Genomic DNA, 19,380 nt, shown 5'->3' on the forward strand with positions numbered 1-19,380 from the left:
AATGAAGCCGCTAATGCTGATACTATTGATCTAGGGTTTGCTACTGCTGATATGAATCAGATTTATTGTACTATTTCTCTCCGCTGAATTATTGAAGATAAAAGAAGATTTGATCAAAGGGTTTCCCCACAGATTGTGGGGTTTGTCCCTGGCTAGCCACCACATCTTGTGTCTCTTGTCTTGGCTTGTTTTCTGTCGATCGTTTAATGTTCTATCTGCACTTTACTTTATGTACATGAGATTGCTAATCGGTGGAATATAATAAGAAAAAGAAGTAAACTGTTATAAGCATAGAACATACCATAACTTAACATTTTTACAGCTTGAAGATGTGATTCCTTTGAATTGGCTTGGAATCTTCCAACAGTTCCTACTGCATGCATGATATATGTTCTGGTACCTGTTATATAAAGTAGACTTCCAATTATAGATTTGTACTCTGGTTGATTCATTGTAGGAGATTCATCATTAGAACTGAGACTACATCTTGTTACTATTGGAGTACATACTGGTTTGGAATCTTCCATTCCATACTTCTTTAGAATTTGCTTAAGATATTTAGTTTGTGAAAGAAAGATGCCATCTTTTGTTTGTTGCACTTGTAGACCAAGAAAATAAGTTAGTTCTCCAAGAAAAGACATTTCAAATTCTTGCTGCATGACAAAAGCAAAGTTTTGACTCATATATTCTTCATTACTGCCAAAGATGATATCCTCAACATAAACAACAATAATTAGCAGTTTATCATTCTCAATTTTTGTATATAAGTTGCTGTCTGCAGATCCTTTTGTAAAAGCTTGTTGTTGAAGATATTTTTCAAGACAATGATACCATGCCCTCGGAGCTTGTTTCAGTCCATATAAAGCCTTTTTGAGTTTGCACACAAGTTTTGCATCATTTCCTAGAATGAATCCTTCTGGTTGTTCAACATACACTTCTTCTTCTAAATTTCCATTAAGAAATGCAAATTTTAGATCCATTTGATAAACTCTGAATTTTCGAAAACTTGAAAGAGCAAGAAACATTCTTATGGCTTCAAGTCTAGCAACAGCTGCAAAAGTTTTTTCAAAGTCTATACCTTCTTGTTGAGCATACCCTTTACAAACAAGCCTTGCTTTATTCCTAATTACCTCTCCATTTTCATTCAAATTATTCTTAATATCCATTTTGTTACTATAACATTTTTATCATGCGGTCTAGGAACTAATTCCCAATTATCATTCTTTTCAATTTGGTCAAGTTCTTCATCCATGGCCTTAACCCAACATTCATCTTTGCTAGCTTCATTTACATTTTGTGGCTCTATAGAGGATACTAATGCTAGATAACTAGAAGCTCCTACAAGAGTTCTTCTTGTCTGTACTTCAGACTCTTTTTCTCCTAGAATTTGAGATTCTGGATGATTCTTTTGAACATACCTGGATGGAGCCTTTTCCCTGTCAGATGTATCTTCTTCTGATGCTTCATTGGTTTCTTCCTCAATATCATTTCGATTTGATACGAGAAAGCATTCACCCTCTTCCTCATTATCATCTTCCTTTGCTGATGTCACCAATTTCGGATTTCTTCGTGCTTCATCGATTACAACATCAATGCATTCAACAATTTTTCGAAGTCTCTTATTATAACATTTGTATCCTTTACTTCTAGATGAATAACCAAGAAATATTCCTTTGTCTGCTTTGGGTTCAAACTTACCAAGTTTTTCATCAGTCTTTTTGATGAAACATTTGCTTCCAAAAACTCTGAAGTGTTTTACAGTAGGAGGCTTACCATACCAAAGTTCATGTGGAGTTTGATCACTATTTACACGTACATGAGCTTTGTTGAGAATATTTACTGCAGTATGTGCAGCTTCACCCCAGAAGGTGTCAGGAGTTCCAGACTCATCAAGCATAGCTCGAGCCATTTGTTGAACTGTTCTATTCATTCTTTCCACCACGCCATTTTGTTGAGGAGTTATGGCAACAAAGAACTATCTCTTTATTCCATGTTCACAAAATTCAAAAAATTTATTTGATATGAATTCTCCTCCCTGATCAGATCTGAGATATTTGATTTTTAGATCTAATTCATTTTCAACTAAGGCTTTGAAGACCTTAAACTTTTCAAATGCTTCATCTTTATGTTTTAGTAACCCAATCCAGCACATTCTAGAAAAATCATCAATGAATAAAATGTGGTATTCTTCTCCACAAGGTGACTTGTTCCTTGTTGGTCCACACAAATCAGTATGAATGAGTTCAAGAGGCTTACTTACTGATCCTTCTTTGGCATTGAATTGAACTCTGGTTTGCTTATCGAATTGACATCGTTTGCAGAAGGTATTTTCTGGGATGATGATATCTGGAAGATCTCGAACAACCTTGAGCCTGCATGATTTTCTTATTTGAGAATCTTCTATGCCATGACCAATTCTTTTCTATTTTGCTTAGATAATATTGTTCTTGACCTCCTTTTAGTATATATAGATTGCTTTGAGTTCTTGTACCTTTGATTATGGTTTTTCCTGTGTCAAGCTCATGAACCACACATTCTTTTGATCAAAACACAACTTCATTTCCTTGATCACACATTTGACTAACATTCAGCAAGTTATGCTTTAACATTTCCAGCTTTAACCTTTTCTTTTAAGTAAATAGAACCTTTACCCTTAATGACAGCTGGTGCGTCATTTCCAAAAGAGACATTCTTTTCCTTTTCTAAAGCATTTATAAAGGGAGTTTATCTTTATCACTTGTCATGTGTTTAGAGCATCTGCCAGCAATGTACCACTGATTTTTTTGTCCTGCTGCAAACAGAGCTATGCCACATCTTTCTGACTGAAATTCCTTCCTTTTCCATAACTTGGAATTTGATGACGTTTGCTCCTTTTGAATTGTTGGCCGAAATTTGCTTCTGCATTCAGATTCTTCATGGCCAAAGTTATTGCAAAATGAACATTCAATTTCATTTTCAAGAGGAGAAAAATTATTATAAGAGATTTTCTTGATTGCTGTCATGCTCCTTTGTTTTCATGCTTCTCTAATCATGATAGTTTTGTAAGCAACACATTGAATAGCCTTATGACCAAAGCTATGGCATGAAAAACATTGTCCATTAAAGAAGAATTTTTTGTGATTATAATCTTTTGGTATTGTTCACCTTTTGGTTGGTGCTTCTATTGATGTTCACCCTTGGAGTAAAATGAGCATGATTTACCTGGGGAGTATCTATAGGCTTTTGCTGAGGATTGAAGCATTGTTCACTGGTTTCTGTTGCATCAAGATAGCTTTTGGTGATGGCTGAAGACTTTTCTGGTTGGGATGTTTCTCCAGTGTATCCAAGACCAGTCTTTATAAGAGGAGAACGCTGAACCTTGATGATTTCATCTTAGGTTTTTGATCCTTTAGCAAATCTAAGGTTCAAGACTTTGTCTTCTCAAGTTCTTTTCTTAAATCCACTACTTCACATTCTAATTTTTCATTGTGCTTTTCCCTTTTAGTGAGTTGATGTGTCAAAGTTTTTATGACCATATTATTTTCTTCCAAACATATTTTAAGTTGAGTGATTGTTTCAAGAAAATCTTCTTCTTCTAAGACATCCATAAAATCACCATTTTCATAAGCCATGAGTAGTTTAATATCTTGTTCAAATTCATCTTCATCACTATTAAACAAGCCATCACTATTGGTTGCCCTCCAGAATTGCGTAGTTTCTTGAGGGAGCTGCTCAGCCTGTCGCTGGACCAAGTCCGGAGGAACAACCTGTGAGGGGAATGCAACAAGCTCTGATGGACAGGCTGTCATTTTGCAAAAAAATACTGAAGCTTGTGTACTTGATGGAGGAAGACATGCTGCTGTGAAAGGTTGGTAGGGAGGCTCCAAAACAAAGATAAGGAAAATTTTTGGAGGGTGGTTGTAGCCACTACAACAATTGCTGAAGGGGAAAATAAATTAGGCAAGGGTTTTAAATTTTTTGAAGAGGGACTTGTGAATAAAATTTAAAGAACCTTCCTTAAATTAACACTTACGGAGGAAATATGTAATGATTAATTAAAGTGAGAAAAATTGTTCTCAAAATGAAATTTGCTTTGCCAAAAACGATATCCCTTTAATTACTCAAAACCCAAGAAAATAAACTTAAAATTTAATTCATGAAGCTTCCGAAGGTATCGATTTCTCCTTCATAAGTGAAATTCACTGTTAAGAAACCAAAATCAAACGCTATTTTTCTCATAAAACTGTGCTTACGGCTGAGTTGGAAATGGTTCGAACTATGGACAACTTCCTTCAAGAGCGTCAATTTATGGTTTCAAAGCCTTCGATGATGGTTCCCTCAGAGATTGACTTCAGAAAATCTTTGCTATCTGCTGGACGTTCAAGCTGCTCGCACCAGAAGAAAAGATATGCTTCAAGGAAAGAAAATTTATACAAGGGTTTGATAGAAGAAATCCTCCAATGTTTGCTGCCAACAGAGGAGAGCCTTCCAAAATTAAATTTTCAGATTATCGAATCTTATTAAAATTTTGCTCTTTCAAGATAATTCAAGAAAATTTTGATGCTCAAGCTATGAAGGATTTTTTACAAAATGAGGAAACTCCTTTAGGGCTTGCTGTTGAGAGATAGAAACCTCCAAAAAATTAAAATTTTCAAGTTATAGAGCTTCCGAAATTGAACCCTCGAATTTCCAGGGCTGCTGAAAAATTTGATTTGAAAATCTTCTTGGAAAAAAAAGGGAAATTAATCTATACGAACCCTTCAAGGATTTATGCCCCAAAAAATGAGACTTCTCTTAATTCTGTGACTTGATTTGAATTTTAGAATGAGAACGACTCCTAAAATTATACAGCGTGCTTCAGAAAGTTAGATCTGGAAATTCAAAGCCTTGAGTGAAAATTGAATTGCTTAGGAAAAAAAATTAATTTCGTCAAGCCCTCAAGGGATTTCGCTGAAGAAAAAAAGGACAAGTTTCTCCCAGGCTTGCAGCTTTAGGAAAAAGCCCCTAGAGTATTGAATCTAATTTAAAATAAAAGACAGTCGCAAAAAAAATTGTTTTTTTAGTCTGCCATACACCCTAGAGAAACCCTTAAAAAAATATTTAATTTAATTGTAAGTGAAAGTCAAAATTCCTTTTAGCCTGAAGAGATAGGCTAATTAAATTTAAAACCCAAGCCGTTTATGCAAGATGAAAGTCTGGCTTCAAATGATGTTGACTTTGCTTTGATCTTGAAAGAGATCCAAACCAAACCCCTATCCTCTTCTTCAGATTTGCTGGAGAAAACAAAAAATATATATACAAAATAAATAAAAATATGTGCAAGGGTTAGATCTATATGCCAAAGTTAGAAAACATTTACGAACTATTTACAACATTTATAAATCTACAAATAACAAGCTCTAATTAGCAAATCTATCAATTGAAACACCATATATAAAGAATTTTAAGATATAAATGAGTTTAAATGAGGCACTAGCCAAGAAACCCTGCGAGAAAGTCTTCGTTAGATAAGTCTTGGGATCCAATCAGGAAGGCTCTCCGGATTTTATGGCTTGGGAGTTAGCTAGTCCAACCGAGGACTTCCCTTCACGTTCAAGTTTTCGAATATAAAAAGATCTCTGCATACTCAAGATCAAACTGTTAGATCAATAGAGGCATAAAATAGCAATATAATCCTCAAGAATTAGAGATATCTGCTAATTCAATTAAATTAAAATGCTACTTTAGATGCAATAATCAATGCAAGATACTTGTGCAATAAGTTATTTCACAAAGGCTAATGATCAACAACTTCTAAAATATTATTTAGTAGAGCATTAGGAGCAGTATTACCATAAGAAGTAGGAGAGAAACATCACCATCAATGAAAACCCCAAAGACTTTTGCATTATTATTATTCTAGAAAAATTACAAGAGAGCTTCGAGAGCCAGTACATGATCCAAAGATCGGATGATTTGAGAAGCAAATAAGTTCTAATTTATAGATAAATTCTCCAAACGGTTAGTTGGCTTGATCCCTGTCAAAATAATCTCGACCGTTGATAAATGTTTGATCATCTTTTAATTTCCACTATCGAAAATCTTTATTTTTGAGGAATTTTCGAATTTCTCAATAAAACCATTGTTTATTAGCTCAAAATTAATTATTTTGAGTTAATTTCCTCAAAATTTTGACTTTGACTTAACCACCAAGGCCCAAGGGTCCAATTTTTCTTGAAATTTCCAATATTCCCTTGGTGGGGGACTTCCAAAAATTAATTTCTTTAAAACCCACGAATTTTTCCATTTGGAGAATATAATTTCTCAATGATTTAATTTTGACTTTAATTAATTAAATTTTTGGCTTATGATTTTAATTTATTTTTGCCATAAAAATTAATTAATCTACACATGAGGGGATTAATAATTTTTTCACCCTCTAATATTTTAGCTATAGCACTAAAATATTATTCACATAAAATGATTTTGGTGCATTAGGAATTATGTAGTACTTCTGTAACCATCTTTCTTGCTCTATAGAAGGGTTTTTAGTAACTTGGAAATGACCTTCCTTAATTGTTGATATAATGTTTGCCATAACCATTCGAAGGACACCTTGAGCATCTATGAGAACAGAAGGCCAAGTTTTCACTTGTTTGACATTATTAAGGTCCTTTTTCATGCCAATTTCAATTGAAGGTACATCCCTGATAGGAGCATTAAGTAGAGTCTGCTTGGATTCTTGATTTTCAGATTGTCCCACCATTGAATTCTTAGCCATTTTATCCTTGGGAACATTTTGACTAGTATGGCTGGAGTGTTGAGAGCATTTGCTAGAAGATTGTGGAATTGAAGGAGGTGGAGCATGACTCCATGAATCTCTCTTCACCTCTTGCTGTTGGGGTTTTCAACTCAGCTGAGGAGCTCTATTATGCCTCTGTGGCCGCTGAGGAGTTCCGTGGTTGTGTTCTTGTCGTGGCAGGCTGGGATGAGAAAATTGATTTTGTGCAGGCCTTAGAGGCCATTTAGCCTTGGCCGCAAGCCTTGTTGGGAATTTTTGGCATCAAAATTTGACAATTTCTTGCGATTGCAGGCCTATGGTAAGGGTTTACATTGGAAACCAGACTAATAGTTTGTTTTGCAGGTGTTTCAAGTGATTTTGGAGTTCAAATTTGTGTTTACAAGCGGTCACCTTCACTGGAAACCAATCTAGCCATCAACAAGGCCATTAGGTCTCTTGGTTTGTGTGAAAATTCCTAAGCCGGGAATCCCTACTGCAACAAACTGATGTTACTTCTCCTACTTGTTAAACCATACAAGTTATTTACTGTGTTCTACGGTAAATATCGAAGTAAATACAACTACAACATTCATTATTTAAAATAATATCCCGAAACAAGAGACTGAACAAGAAAGAGATACAACACAAGTGACATAGTTGTTTTTGGACAAATGTCCCCGGAAAAGCCCAATGCGGGAAAATCGGTGCAACAACTCTGAGGGTTTTAATATTATGCAATAGTAATTTCTGAATACAACTTCTGGATGCCTTCCTGGAAATTCAAGTACAGAGAATATCACTGACAGAGAGATCTGTGAGATTACCTCACACTATCATTGGAAATCATGGCTGATCCAACCCCTAAATCACTGCCCCTGACTGCCTCTGGTTGCCTTTGCACTGCTTCTGTGCAGTGTCTGCGTTAGCCCAACATCAAACCCTCTAGGGACAACGTCACTCCTCTAGCTTATCGATTTGCTGCCTCCCGGTCTCACGCCTAGGAACTTCAATTTCTGCCTCTCGGTCTCACACCCTGGCTCTAGCTTCTAAAATCGAACCCTCCAACAAATTTTCGGACTTCTTCTCGGCTTCTGTGCTACCTCTACATCAGCCTATATTGTCTCTGCGTGGGCCTGCGTAGCTCTGCGTCAGCCCCTCTGGCTTTGCACTGCCATTGCTGGATCTCCCTCTGCCTTCTCTACTAAGTATTCTTCGACTGGGAAAGATTTCCCTTCGGATACTATCTCTGATCCCTCATTGCAAAAGCTCACTTCGAATTTCTCACCGACAACTGCTCTACTTCAGAAATTTGATCTTCTGAACTCTCTGTGTGTGTTTTCCAAGTGCCCATCAAGCCTTCTCTTATAATCTTCTCGTTGATCAATCAACGGCCCAGATTAGATTCTAATCAATGGCTAGGATCATATTGACTTGATCTCCACCTTCTTTTAGAAGTTTCACCCACAATTTATATTAATACCCTTTAATTATTTTAATTTCCTAAGTTTAAACTTAGGGTCCCATTAAAAATATAATAAAACTCTCCGGGTGGAATTTACCAAAATGATTTATGGGTTCTTTGGAATATATGTGCCCAAGCATCCCTACAAAATTTGAGACTTAGAGCACATCTGATGCTACTAGAAATCAACAGTTTGCTCTCTAATCACTCATTCTCATCTTGAATTCTGAAGCATTTTATGACAACAGTGTATTCAGAGCCTAAACACATTTAAATTAAGCCTAAATTCATTAATAACTCACTGAAGGCATTAAACTCTTATTTTATGGTAAAATCTTTTGCATATAAGTGAATTTTGGAGGACTGTTGGGTTATTTCCAGATCTGATATGTTTGTTACAGTGATATAAAATCACCTACAACAGTGATAAAATCATATAACAGTGGCATAAAAATCATCTTGCAAGCATATTTCATCATTGGTAAATCATTGGCATTGTTTAGGCTTGCATTTCTTGGCATATCTTGTTACTTATGGAAGACTGTTATAATAATTAGAGGTCTGATATATACTGCATAAGGTCTGATATAGACATTACAGTGGTATCAAAAGTTGATGACAGTCGTCTAATTTCATTTGGCACTGGTTCCTTGCATCCTTGTGCATCTTAAGCAAGTGTTTTCTAATGAAATTAGGTGTTTTCCTTACTGCTGCAATCATTATCTCTTGGCTGCAATCTCTTGCATTCCATTGCATTTGCATTCTTGCACTCAAGTATAGCATTGTTTGCATCCTCATTAACAAACATAAGTGCTCTAAAATGTTAATTGAATTGGTGACTATTGGCTAATTTCTCTTAACATCATTGTGACATTGAAATATATCTAATTGTCATGGCTAAAGAAGTGGATAATTGGATAAGTGGCTATTGGGTTTCTTGTGGATCTATTTTGATTCTTGAAATAAGCATACTAATATTGTGTCTTGCAAGTGAGCTTTATATCTAAAGTTTATATTCTTGCTAATCAAGACACTCATAAAGCACCTAATTAATAATCATAATTGTGAAATGAGTAATCTTGAGGTAATCTAAAGAATTGCTAATTATGTTTAAGCTCTCTCTCTCTTGTGTATTTAGTTGACACATTGACACTCTATTGTTAATTGTCATTATCTAATTGGCATTCTAGCATTGTTGAGAGAAGCATTGAATTTCATTAGCAATTGTCTATTGATATTCTTGGCACCTTCTATCTTGTTTCATTGAGCACTTTTCTTTTAAAAAAGATTGTCATTACACATTGATTAAGTACTTAATTGTTTTAAATTGAATATCGTTGTAATTTGTCTCTAAGCGGTTAAGACATTTAACAATCTCTCTAAAAGTAATCTCTCATCTTGCATTTACATTCCAGGTTTAGTCTTGCATTAATTAACTTACCTCCAAGCATAAGTTTGGTTGGAAAACTTTTAGGACCACTTTTCTCACCTAGCTTGCGAAGTCTAGACCCTCTTTAGTGGCTAACACGGTGACCTTGCAGTCATCAAAGCCACAGTCTCTGTAGTGCTAGAGGCATCGGGTGGTTAGATTTCCAAGGGAGGTATTGTTAATAATAAATATAGCCATTGCTATCTTTCATTGGGCTTCTCTCCACAAACTACTGTAGAGACTAGTTTCAAAATAACTAAGTGAAAAGATTCATCTAGTTAGACATCTAACTTAAAATTAATCACGATCCTGCATTTCACCTAGATTTTAGGTATTGCATTTCATATAGGATAGTGAAGCATCTTCGAGCAACGAATGTTCATCTGGTGGCTTGGTAAATAATTCATTTTAAGCAAGTAATTTGACTCCATTTAAGGCACTGGTCTTCCAAGATAATCTAATCATATCACCAAACTTGTTAAATCAACCAAGTTGCTAGGCCATTCAGTCGTGTCTTCTGGATTTGTTGGTCCCCAACGAGTCTTTCATCTTCACATTTCATAGGGACTACCCCCCATAGCCCGTTGTTGGGAGATAACTAGAACGGAGAGGTTAGGGATCAGAGTGACAGCCCCCGACGTGATCGTTGTCGCATCCTGCTTGTACAATTTGAGCAACAATAGGGACAAAGTGTTAGCATGCCCAGAATTAATAATTCACAATGGGGTTACAATGCTGGACTGTGTGGCTTGGCTTTTAGTGTGTCCCACACCCAACCTTGGTCGTCCCACTGAAACTGTTCAAGGCTGTTTTCTGCCATCTGGGACCCGCATTGTGTACTTCTGTGCAAATCATGCTCATAAAGCAACAATCATTTCTGCACACATGTATACTTAGACAATTTCGTCGAATTTTCCTCTATGTGAATCCAACTGCCATAGATTTAGTCAACCTTTGAACTTCTTGGGGATCAACTTTGAAACTTGCTAAACACCAGCAAACAATTATGTTTTTGGCAGCGTATGTTCTAATTCAAGCAGTTATCAACTTACACCAAATGGATCTCTCTTTAGAGTTCGTAAACAAAATGCTTATATTAAGTAAAAAGTGAACATCTAACCAATGAATTTAACTTCATTTAAAATTTAAGCAATGTTTAATGGGCTGGATGTGTAGGGAAGGGGAAGATATTGTGAAGATACACAATGTAATATATTATAGTAATGGGGCACTCAAGAAGCTAGCAAATGCAAACTTACTATTGGAAGACATATATTCTGATGGCATGTCTTGGATGGCATTGAAACGTACATTGCTTTGCTTGCTGTAATCTCTACCTCACCTGCTTTCCTATCACCTCTAACTTGTTAGTACTCTGGATCACTACAGATATCTTAGATGGATATGTCCATTTGTAAATCTGTACACAGGTCTCATAAATACCTGTTCCAGTGTCCTGTGAGCCTAGCTTCAATCTTCTTGATGTTAATACATCATCATGACTGTGTAGGCATGATGATTTTCCTTTTAAAAACAGGTTGTCAAATCTCATAACTTTGAGCAGATTTCAGAATCTTTCTTCATTATTTCATTGTGTCTTTTGTTATTACAGGTTGAGGCAAATGATGCAGTGACTGTTGCAGGAATGACAAGGCCCAAACAGTTACCAAATGAAGTTCTGTCGGACTTATCTATCTCTGCATCAACCAAGTTACAGTCCTTTTGGGTAATTTTCATTTCATTGCTCTTTTCTTTTTTTCCTTTCTAGGAAATCTTTGATTTTTGCTTAAGACTGCTTGCTTGATGACCAAATTTTTACTGCACTCGGAAGATGAGGTTTGGGCCGATACAACTTTTTTCCTATCTAAATAATACACTAGAGTACTTTGCTTCATTCTTGCTGGTTTGAGATTCTTGAAAATATGTCTAAATGAGAATATCAGTTGTTTGGGCATTGAATGCTTTTTGGACTGATTACAGTAATCATTGCCTAAAGTTGTACTGTGAATTGTATGTGCAGCATGTTGGCAAATATTTGAAACAAACTGCCAAGGCTTTAGAAGAGCAAGTTGCTAGGGAGGCAAGATTTTATGGTGCATTAATGAGGTCATTACATACTCTTAGGGTTTGTATTTAATTGCTGACATGCCTGTTGTCTCTCAGAGGCATGAAATCACCATGTATTATGTTTGCTCATATGTGATTTCTATCTGGTAATTTATTATTTTTAACATTTCATTGCCATTGAAGTTCTTTACATCTGACCCTTCTGTTTTGTGTATCTGGTAGGCTGCAACGTAATTGGAAAGTAAAACGGCAAAGGATTATTTCTGCTGGGCCAGGGGGGAATGCTGGCTTCACGATTGATTTGTCTGATCACTCTTCAGTTGATTTCATGCTAGGACTCCAAATGTCTTCATTGTCCACTGTGCATATTGATCAAGACCAATCTGGCATGCTGGCTGTGCACCTCCCAGGGCGATCAACTCATGCACTTCATGTTGGATTTCATTGTGTTCAATCAGATCACACGTTGTGGGAGAATGTTAAGGAGAAATCTTCCACTATTCTACCTAATAAAGAGTCGCAACAGGAAGCAGTGGTTGCAAAGCAGGATCCTGACAAAGGATTGGCCAAGGGCATTGGTGAAGGTGTTGATGAAGGTGCTAAGGGGGCTCATTCAGTTCTTAGAGAGATCCAGCGTGCAATATCTGATGAGCAGGTTTTTGTCTCTTAAGGAAAAATACTAAGTTTTTGCACCTGATATGTTGTGTATGAGAGTTATCATCTCTATCAGTGAGCATCCATATTTTTCTTACAAAACATGCATTGGAAAATTTATGTGTCATAATTTTTGCCTAATATTGTAGGTATTTGAATTGGTAATTCGAGAAGCATTGCATCCATTTCCTGGTGTTAATGTCACTAGCATCCGTGAGAATTTCCTCCAGCTGAGTTTAGGTCCAGAGGTGGCTCTCAATGTTTGCCTTTTGCCTTCATCTTCTGCCCAAGGGGATCTGAAGGATAATGATCATACTATCGATGCAGATATTGAGATGATAAACAGGGATTTAAAGCGGCACATGGATGGTGCAGCTGGTGAGGAACCAAATGGAAATATGAGAAAGAAAGATGCGGCATATGTTTCTAAGCTTCCTTTTTCAAAGCAAAGACTTCCAAATCCACTCAGTTTAGAAGTGTACATGGAACAGATTTTTCATCAAAATGTATTTTTAGGAATAGATAATCAAGGGTCTAGTCATGTTAGATTTCATGGTTCACTTAAAGGTGACGGAAGCATTAAAACAAAGGAAGCTGCGATGGGGGCTGGACTAGCTGAAGGACGAGAAGGTGTTACACTGGGCCCCTTGAAGCACTTCTGTATGACAGTGAGCCATAGGATCTACTGCAGCAAAGTTATATCCGAGTTGGAAAATCTGGTTTGTGGAACTTTCCCTGGCCAATAATTTCTATAAATGAATAATGCAAGAATAGAAAAAGGCATAAAATTTTATTGTGGAACAAATATAGAATGTCTACTATTGTAGGAGGTGATTTTTAAAATATATGGGCTATGATTGTTCTTATTATTTTGCTATACTTGTACCTGCAGGTGCGAGTTCCATATCTTCATTTATTTTCTCATCCAACCTGGCAGGTTTGCATATCTGCTTGGTACCTTTATCTTGACATTCCCCAGACAGTCACACATGGAAGACAAGCTAAAGTTTCGGAATGGAGCACTGGAAGAAGAAAAATAAGATCACAGTTCCATTGTAAAATAGTCGTACATGATGAATCCCTTACAATTGAAGCCGAAGGGACACCAAATGTTGGTTGTCTTTTCAAGGGGAGCCCTACTGGAGTGTGTTCAACAAGTGAATATAACTGTGGGTTGTCAGACCTTTCCTCAATGCTGTTGCAGCAGGTAACAGTTTCATATATTGTGCGTTAGGTTGTTAGATCAGAGTTGTGTGGCTAGTGTTACAATCCAAATCTTGAGTGTTTTTTTAGTGAACAGAAGTTCTGTCCTTCATGACATGGGATAACTTTTTTTTACCCTTCCTTTGTTTATTTGTGAAACTATTCAATAATGGTTAGTGATTTGAACTTGTGTACCTTCATCATGTTCAGGTAAGTTGATCACGTACTGTTGGTTCAAATTTAGACCCTCAATTGCAACCAATATATTCCTAACCCAGGTTGGCACTCACTCAATGTAAAAAGGGGGTTGCATTAGTCACGTGCTAGATGTACTCAAGAGAATATAGGAAATAACACATTCCTAGATAATTTTTTTGATTCAATCACTGCTTTCAACATATATAAACATAGCACCAAATTAGGAGAACACTTTGACCGAAGATATCTTATATTTATGCTGAAAAGATTCACGGGGCGGTCTCTTGTTGATCCTTGTAGCTCGGATTCTAGTCTTGTGTCTTGACTAGAATGACCTTGATTTGCCTCGTTAGGAGCTCGCATTCGACATGCAGAGTGTGCAAGTGAGTTTTATGCATGTTGATATGTTGCGCATGTAAGGCAAGCTAAATTTATGACTTATACTTGAGGTTGAAGTAGAGAAAGCTAAATATAGGATAGTTTACTAAAGTAATGCCACTTATCTTCAGTTAACTTGACAAGCTAATTTTGGTTGTCAATCTTAGCCTAGGAAAGTTATAAATTGAGCCTAATGTGAGATGCTAAAACACATAACGTTAGCACAAGATTGAGAGAGGATTCTCAGCGAGCGTGTGCTGGGTTCAAGAAAGTGCAACGACGTTGGTGATCAGTATTGTATTTTCTCATCTGGGCCATTATCCCTGGTACAAGAGCCCAAGTAAGTTTCGTGATTAATTTATTAATGAAGAATTGGTGATTAGACAGAAATCTGTTTATGTGTATGTGATTTAGATCGAGTAATTTTTGCTTCTGCTAAATATTTTGATTAGGAACTTAGCTGTGTATTTGTTCATTTAAGAATTGCTAGGAACTGAATATCAGGTGTTGTGTTCAAGAAATTCTAACATGGTATCAAAGTCGAAACTTTAAATCGATCTCGAAATTATAGGCTAGGGGTTTTATTGGATGACCGGAGCGAGGTTGGCTCGGATTATATGGACATGAATTTTTTTAGGGCCGATAGAATTTGTTTCTCAAAGTTTTTTTTTTGAGTCAATAAATATACGATTAAAAGAAAGTAAAGGATTTGAAAAGCAAAGGGTCGATTTAAAAAAAAAGTAAAAAAAGTCAAGGGACTGTGATTGGTCAACCGGTAGACTAGCTAGCCACTACAACAGACAAGGGCAGCTGCTTAGCCACCGGAGCAACCAGGCCATGCTGACCACACAGGACGCACATGGGCAATAGCGCAAGAGGCAAATCGTTAGTCAAACTAGCCACTGGTAGAGTCAGGGCTTGTAGGCGGAGGGTCGATAGGCTGTGAAAGAGCTTGTGCGACTGCTGAGGAGCAGGGTCAAGGCCAGACGAAACAGTTAGACCAGAAGAGAGGTGTGTAGAGGTTCGCGCATTGGGTTCGGAAAGTCCGCGTCACTTGAAAACGAAACCAAGCACAAAGGGGAGGGTTGACGAGTTGCGAAAAGCAAGCAACTTTGCATAGAAGCAGGTGTCTGGGGGCCGGGTTTCACAAGCAATAAGGCTGTGCAGGAAAATTGGGCCAGGGCAGTCAATGGCAGATCGAGGGTGTCAGTTGCAGGTAGAGGTGGTTGATGTCGCGTATTGTGCAGGTAGTCATTAGCAAGGGTTCTATAGCGAGTTGGGCTAGCCGTAGAGTATTTTCCAGTCATCCAGTGATTTTTTTTTGTTCGCTTCTATACTTCGAAGTGTCCGGGCAACACCAAAGATTTTTGACAAGCGAGTAAGAAGGCTCCGGGCAGCCTCGGGAAGTGGGCAGTGTGTTCAGGTAGCGAGCAATAGTTTCGGGTAGCGGGCAGTAGTGTCCGGGCAATGAGCAACAGTTCCGGGCAATCGGCAGTTGGCTTGGGTAGCAGGTAAAAGGTGAAAAAATTAATTGATTGGTTAATTTAACAAAGATGGATATTGGGCTACGCTACAAGGACAGGTTGGACGAGGCAGGAAATTTTAGCTTGTGTAAGGAGTAGATTGTTCTGCTATTTGAGGAGTAGGAGTTGTGGGATATCGTGGAGAAGGCCAACCAAATTCTCACAAATCCTACTCAGTTGGCTGCGTTTAATGAGATAAATGTGAAGGCCAAGAGAATAATCTTGGACTCCATTAGAGACCATGTTATACCTCATGTGACAAGGAAAAAGTATGCCTATGAGATGTGGGCATCCTTAACCAAGATGTACTAGAGTACAAACCAAAATAGGAAGATGGTGTTGAAGGAGAAATTGAGAAACACCAAGATGTTTGAAACTGACATAGTTGCATCATACCTAACCAGGATCACTCAGATTAGAGATGATTTGGTAGCAGTGGGGGAAACTATTGATAGTGAAGAGTTGGTCAGATCAGCCTTGAGTGGCTTTCCTCCGAAGTGGGATGCCTTTGTTGATGGGATCGTCGCACGAGAGAATCTGCCTAGTTGGGATAGATTGTGGGATGACTTTGTACAGGAGGAGACAAGGAGACGTTCCAAAACTGCAGGCCAACATGATGGTAAGGATGATGAGGAGAATTTTGCTCTTGCTGGAAAGGGCAAAGGTAAAGTAAAGGGAAGTGGGGGATCTACTTTCATGAAGGACATGAGCAAAGTGAAGTGCTTTGCGTGTCACAAGACTGGTCACTATGTGAGCCAGTGTCCACACAAGAAGAAGAAGAAGGAGGAGGATCAGATGGCTGTATCAACATCAACTGAGATTGTTGACTTTAGGGAAAAATTTGAGAAGGAATTTTCTCTAGTTTCCTGTGTTTTTGACAGTAGTATTGTTGTGTGTGAGCACAATGGGTTATGGCTAATGGATAGCAGAGCGTCAATTCACATGACGGGGATGAGGTCTGTGTTCTGCAGTATTTCATAGGCAAGCTCAGATTGCAGTGTGTTTAGTGGAGCTAGCACCATACATGCAATGAATGGGGGTTGGATGTGTCAGATTCCAACTAGAGTCAAGAGGATTTTTGGAGGTGACAGGGATGCTGTTTTTTCTAGGGTTGATGGTACATGTGCTCGTAGTATCATCCTTGGAGGATACTGGATATATAGTTTTGTTCTGAGATGGACAAGTGCTTCTATATTCAGAGGGAGCAACCTTGGATGTAGCCGCAGTGCTTGGCATCAAACAAGGGTAGTCATAGAAGTTGCTGGGACAATCGGTGGGTATATCGAAGGGGATCTTGGATACGGGATCAGTGTTAGTTGCTAAGAGGGAGAAGGTGGCGAGGAAGAGTGATTATTCAGGTAATTCTAAGAGCCTCAACTGGTATGACATGACATTGATGGATGCTCAGGAGTAGGATCCTAGGAGCATGGTTGGATGTGACAGGTTCTTAGCTCACGTTTCAAATCAGGTAGCAGGACAAACTTCAGTGTTAGAGGGAGCAACTATGGATAGTGAGATGGGCTTGGAGACATATTTAGGTGGAGGAGGTTCTTCCAAAATTACCTCCCTCACTAAAAGGGATTGTTGAGCCTTGTAGCTCAGAAGGTACTTCTAGTCTTGTGTCTTGACTAGAAAGACCTTGATTTGCCTCATTAGGAGTTTACATTCGACATGCAGAGTGTGCAAGTGAGTTGCACACATGTTGATATGTTGCGCATGTAAGGCAAGCTAAATTTATGACTTATAGTTGAGTTAAAGCAGAGAAAGCTAAAGATAGGATAGTTAATAATTGCTGGGAATTGAATACCAGGTGTTGGGTTTGGGAAATTCTAACATCTCTTAGTGATTGGGACAAGGTGTTGCTATGCAAACAACACAACTTCAACGTTCAAACATTGATGGGTGTAGAGCCCTTGTGAGGTAATGGGTTTTGAATTGCAGGAGTTGGTTTCTCTCTATCATCAAAGGGGTTTAATACATGTCCAATATGCCAAATTGTTGATGGGATGCTTTGTCCTTTTTTACTTTACCATCTCATGATGCTGTTATGAATTTTTTTTAACAATATTATGCCATTTTGGCATTAGAATCTCACGAATTACATATCTAGATATGTATAAATAATATTGCAAATTAGCGACAATTTGTTAGAAACTTAGAACTATAACAACGATGCTATTTACAGTAGGTGTGGTTGTTATCGTGATGATTTCCTTCTTGTATTCATGGAGTAATCCTATTGTTGTCACAGACTAAGGACTTAACCCAAACTTAGTCCAACAGTTGCCAAGGAAAGGTTATCTATTTCCTAGAGGATATATATTATAACCAACATTTCTTAAACATGATAAAATTGTCTCAAGGGAGGCCTCAATGTATTTGTCCTCTTTTCGATGAAAATGAAACTTCGAAGAATATCTTTTGGTATTGCAAATATGCCCAATCTTCTTGGGATGAGGCTTATAAGCTTTGTCACCAATCTTCCTAGGATGAGGCTTATAAACTTTTTCACCAATTACTCCCATTGAGTATCATCCAAAAGTAATCCCTTTTAGGAGACTCCCCTAGGTTGTGGAGTATCACAGACCACGACAATGGATTAGAATTGATATTTGACATCATCTTTGACAAACAAAAAATGAGAGTATTGTCACAAATGCACAACATTACATAGTTTTCCTTTGGCACAATGGCTCCCTAACATGGGCCCATATGTATCCACATATTTAGGTGCAAATGTGGACGGTGATGATGGATCATTAGACCACTGCGCTGTGTACCATGAGCAAAAAGTGCCTCTTGAGGGGAACACCTCTTCACTTTGCACACTATTGAGATTCAGGTAGATATTAGCTTCAACACAAGGTAGGTTGAGTAGTAAGAGAGCATTGGGAAAGGTAAAGGAGTTGGGGCCTAGCTAAGGCCTTGAAGGACGGGTCCCCCTATTAGACAAGTTTTTGAATGCCCATTTGGCCATTTTTGAATTAGAGTGTTTTGAACAATCGATACAGGGAAAATGGATGGAATCCCATTGTGGCCCATCTTGACATCGTAGTTGAAGGATGGGGCCTCCCTTGAATTTAACATAATTTACACCAAGGAAGATCCTAGATTTTGAGTTGGTAAGGTCAAGCATAGTGAAAAGATGCCAAATTAGCTCCAACGTTTTAGTAGCTGAAGCCCTAGTTGAATTCTACCCTTGGGCCTTGCTTAAGCCTTAGCGGCTTGCCTTGAAGGGCCGAAAAAGTAGAGAGGAAAAAGATAAAAAATTTCAAGAGTTTGATCATAAAAGGGGACCCCAGTGCCTTTTTACTACTTGGGTGATGGAGTCTTAGGAACTTAAGCCATGGAGATATCAATTTTTTGCATGGAGCAAGGGGGAAAACCCTAGTTTTCACTTTCTAACCCTAGCTATCTTTTTATGAGGGGAAAAATTAACTAGAAAAATGCTCACTAGGAGGTTTTCTAGGGAGTTCAAGGATAATAAATTAAACATGCAATAATTTACCAAGATTAATAATATAACATTGGTTTATCATTGGACTAGGGCCAAAGACTAATCCCCTTGGTAAGGTGAGAGAACAAGTTTACAATCAAGATCGGTCAATCATCTAGATCACCCCTTTATCCATGTTAAAATGCCCAAAATATTAAGTGAAAGCACTCAATTGCAAAATGATTGAAGTACCTGTTAGGTGGTAGCCCACCTTCATTCAAAAGAATGCCA

General features: G+C 37.7%; 1 protein-coding gene across 4 annotated transcripts in view; it reads left to right on the forward strand.

Moving 5' to 3' along the window:
- LOC149227470 (RNA polymerase II transcription mediator) overlaps window positions 1-19,380 on the forward strand; it is a 77,012-nt gene that overhangs the window by 28,023 nt on the left and 29,609 nt on the right. For all 4 annotated transcript variants that reach the window (XM_089377799.1, XM_089377800.1, XM_089377801.1 and 1 more), the window contains exons 4-8: window positions 11,243-11,356; window positions 11,651-11,736; window positions 11,920-12,352; window positions 12,501-13,070; window positions 13,244-13,558. In XM_089377799.1, coding sequence (XP_089233925.1) covers window positions 11,243-11,356; window positions 11,651-11,736; window positions 11,920-12,352; window positions 12,501-13,070; window positions 13,244-13,558 — 1,518 coding nt within the window. The remainder of the gene's footprint in view (window positions 1-11,242; window positions 11,357-11,650; window positions 11,737-11,919; window positions 12,353-12,500; window positions 13,071-13,243; window positions 13,559-19,380) is intronic.

This window comes from Pinus tabuliformis, chromosome J (genome assembly GCF_031772625.1).
Source record: "Pinus tabuliformis cultivar Carrire ecotype Pingquan chromosome J, CPIR1, whole genome shotgun sequence".
NCBI lineage: Eukaryota > Viridiplantae > Streptophyta > Pinopsida > Pinales > Pinaceae > Pinus > Pinus tabuliformis.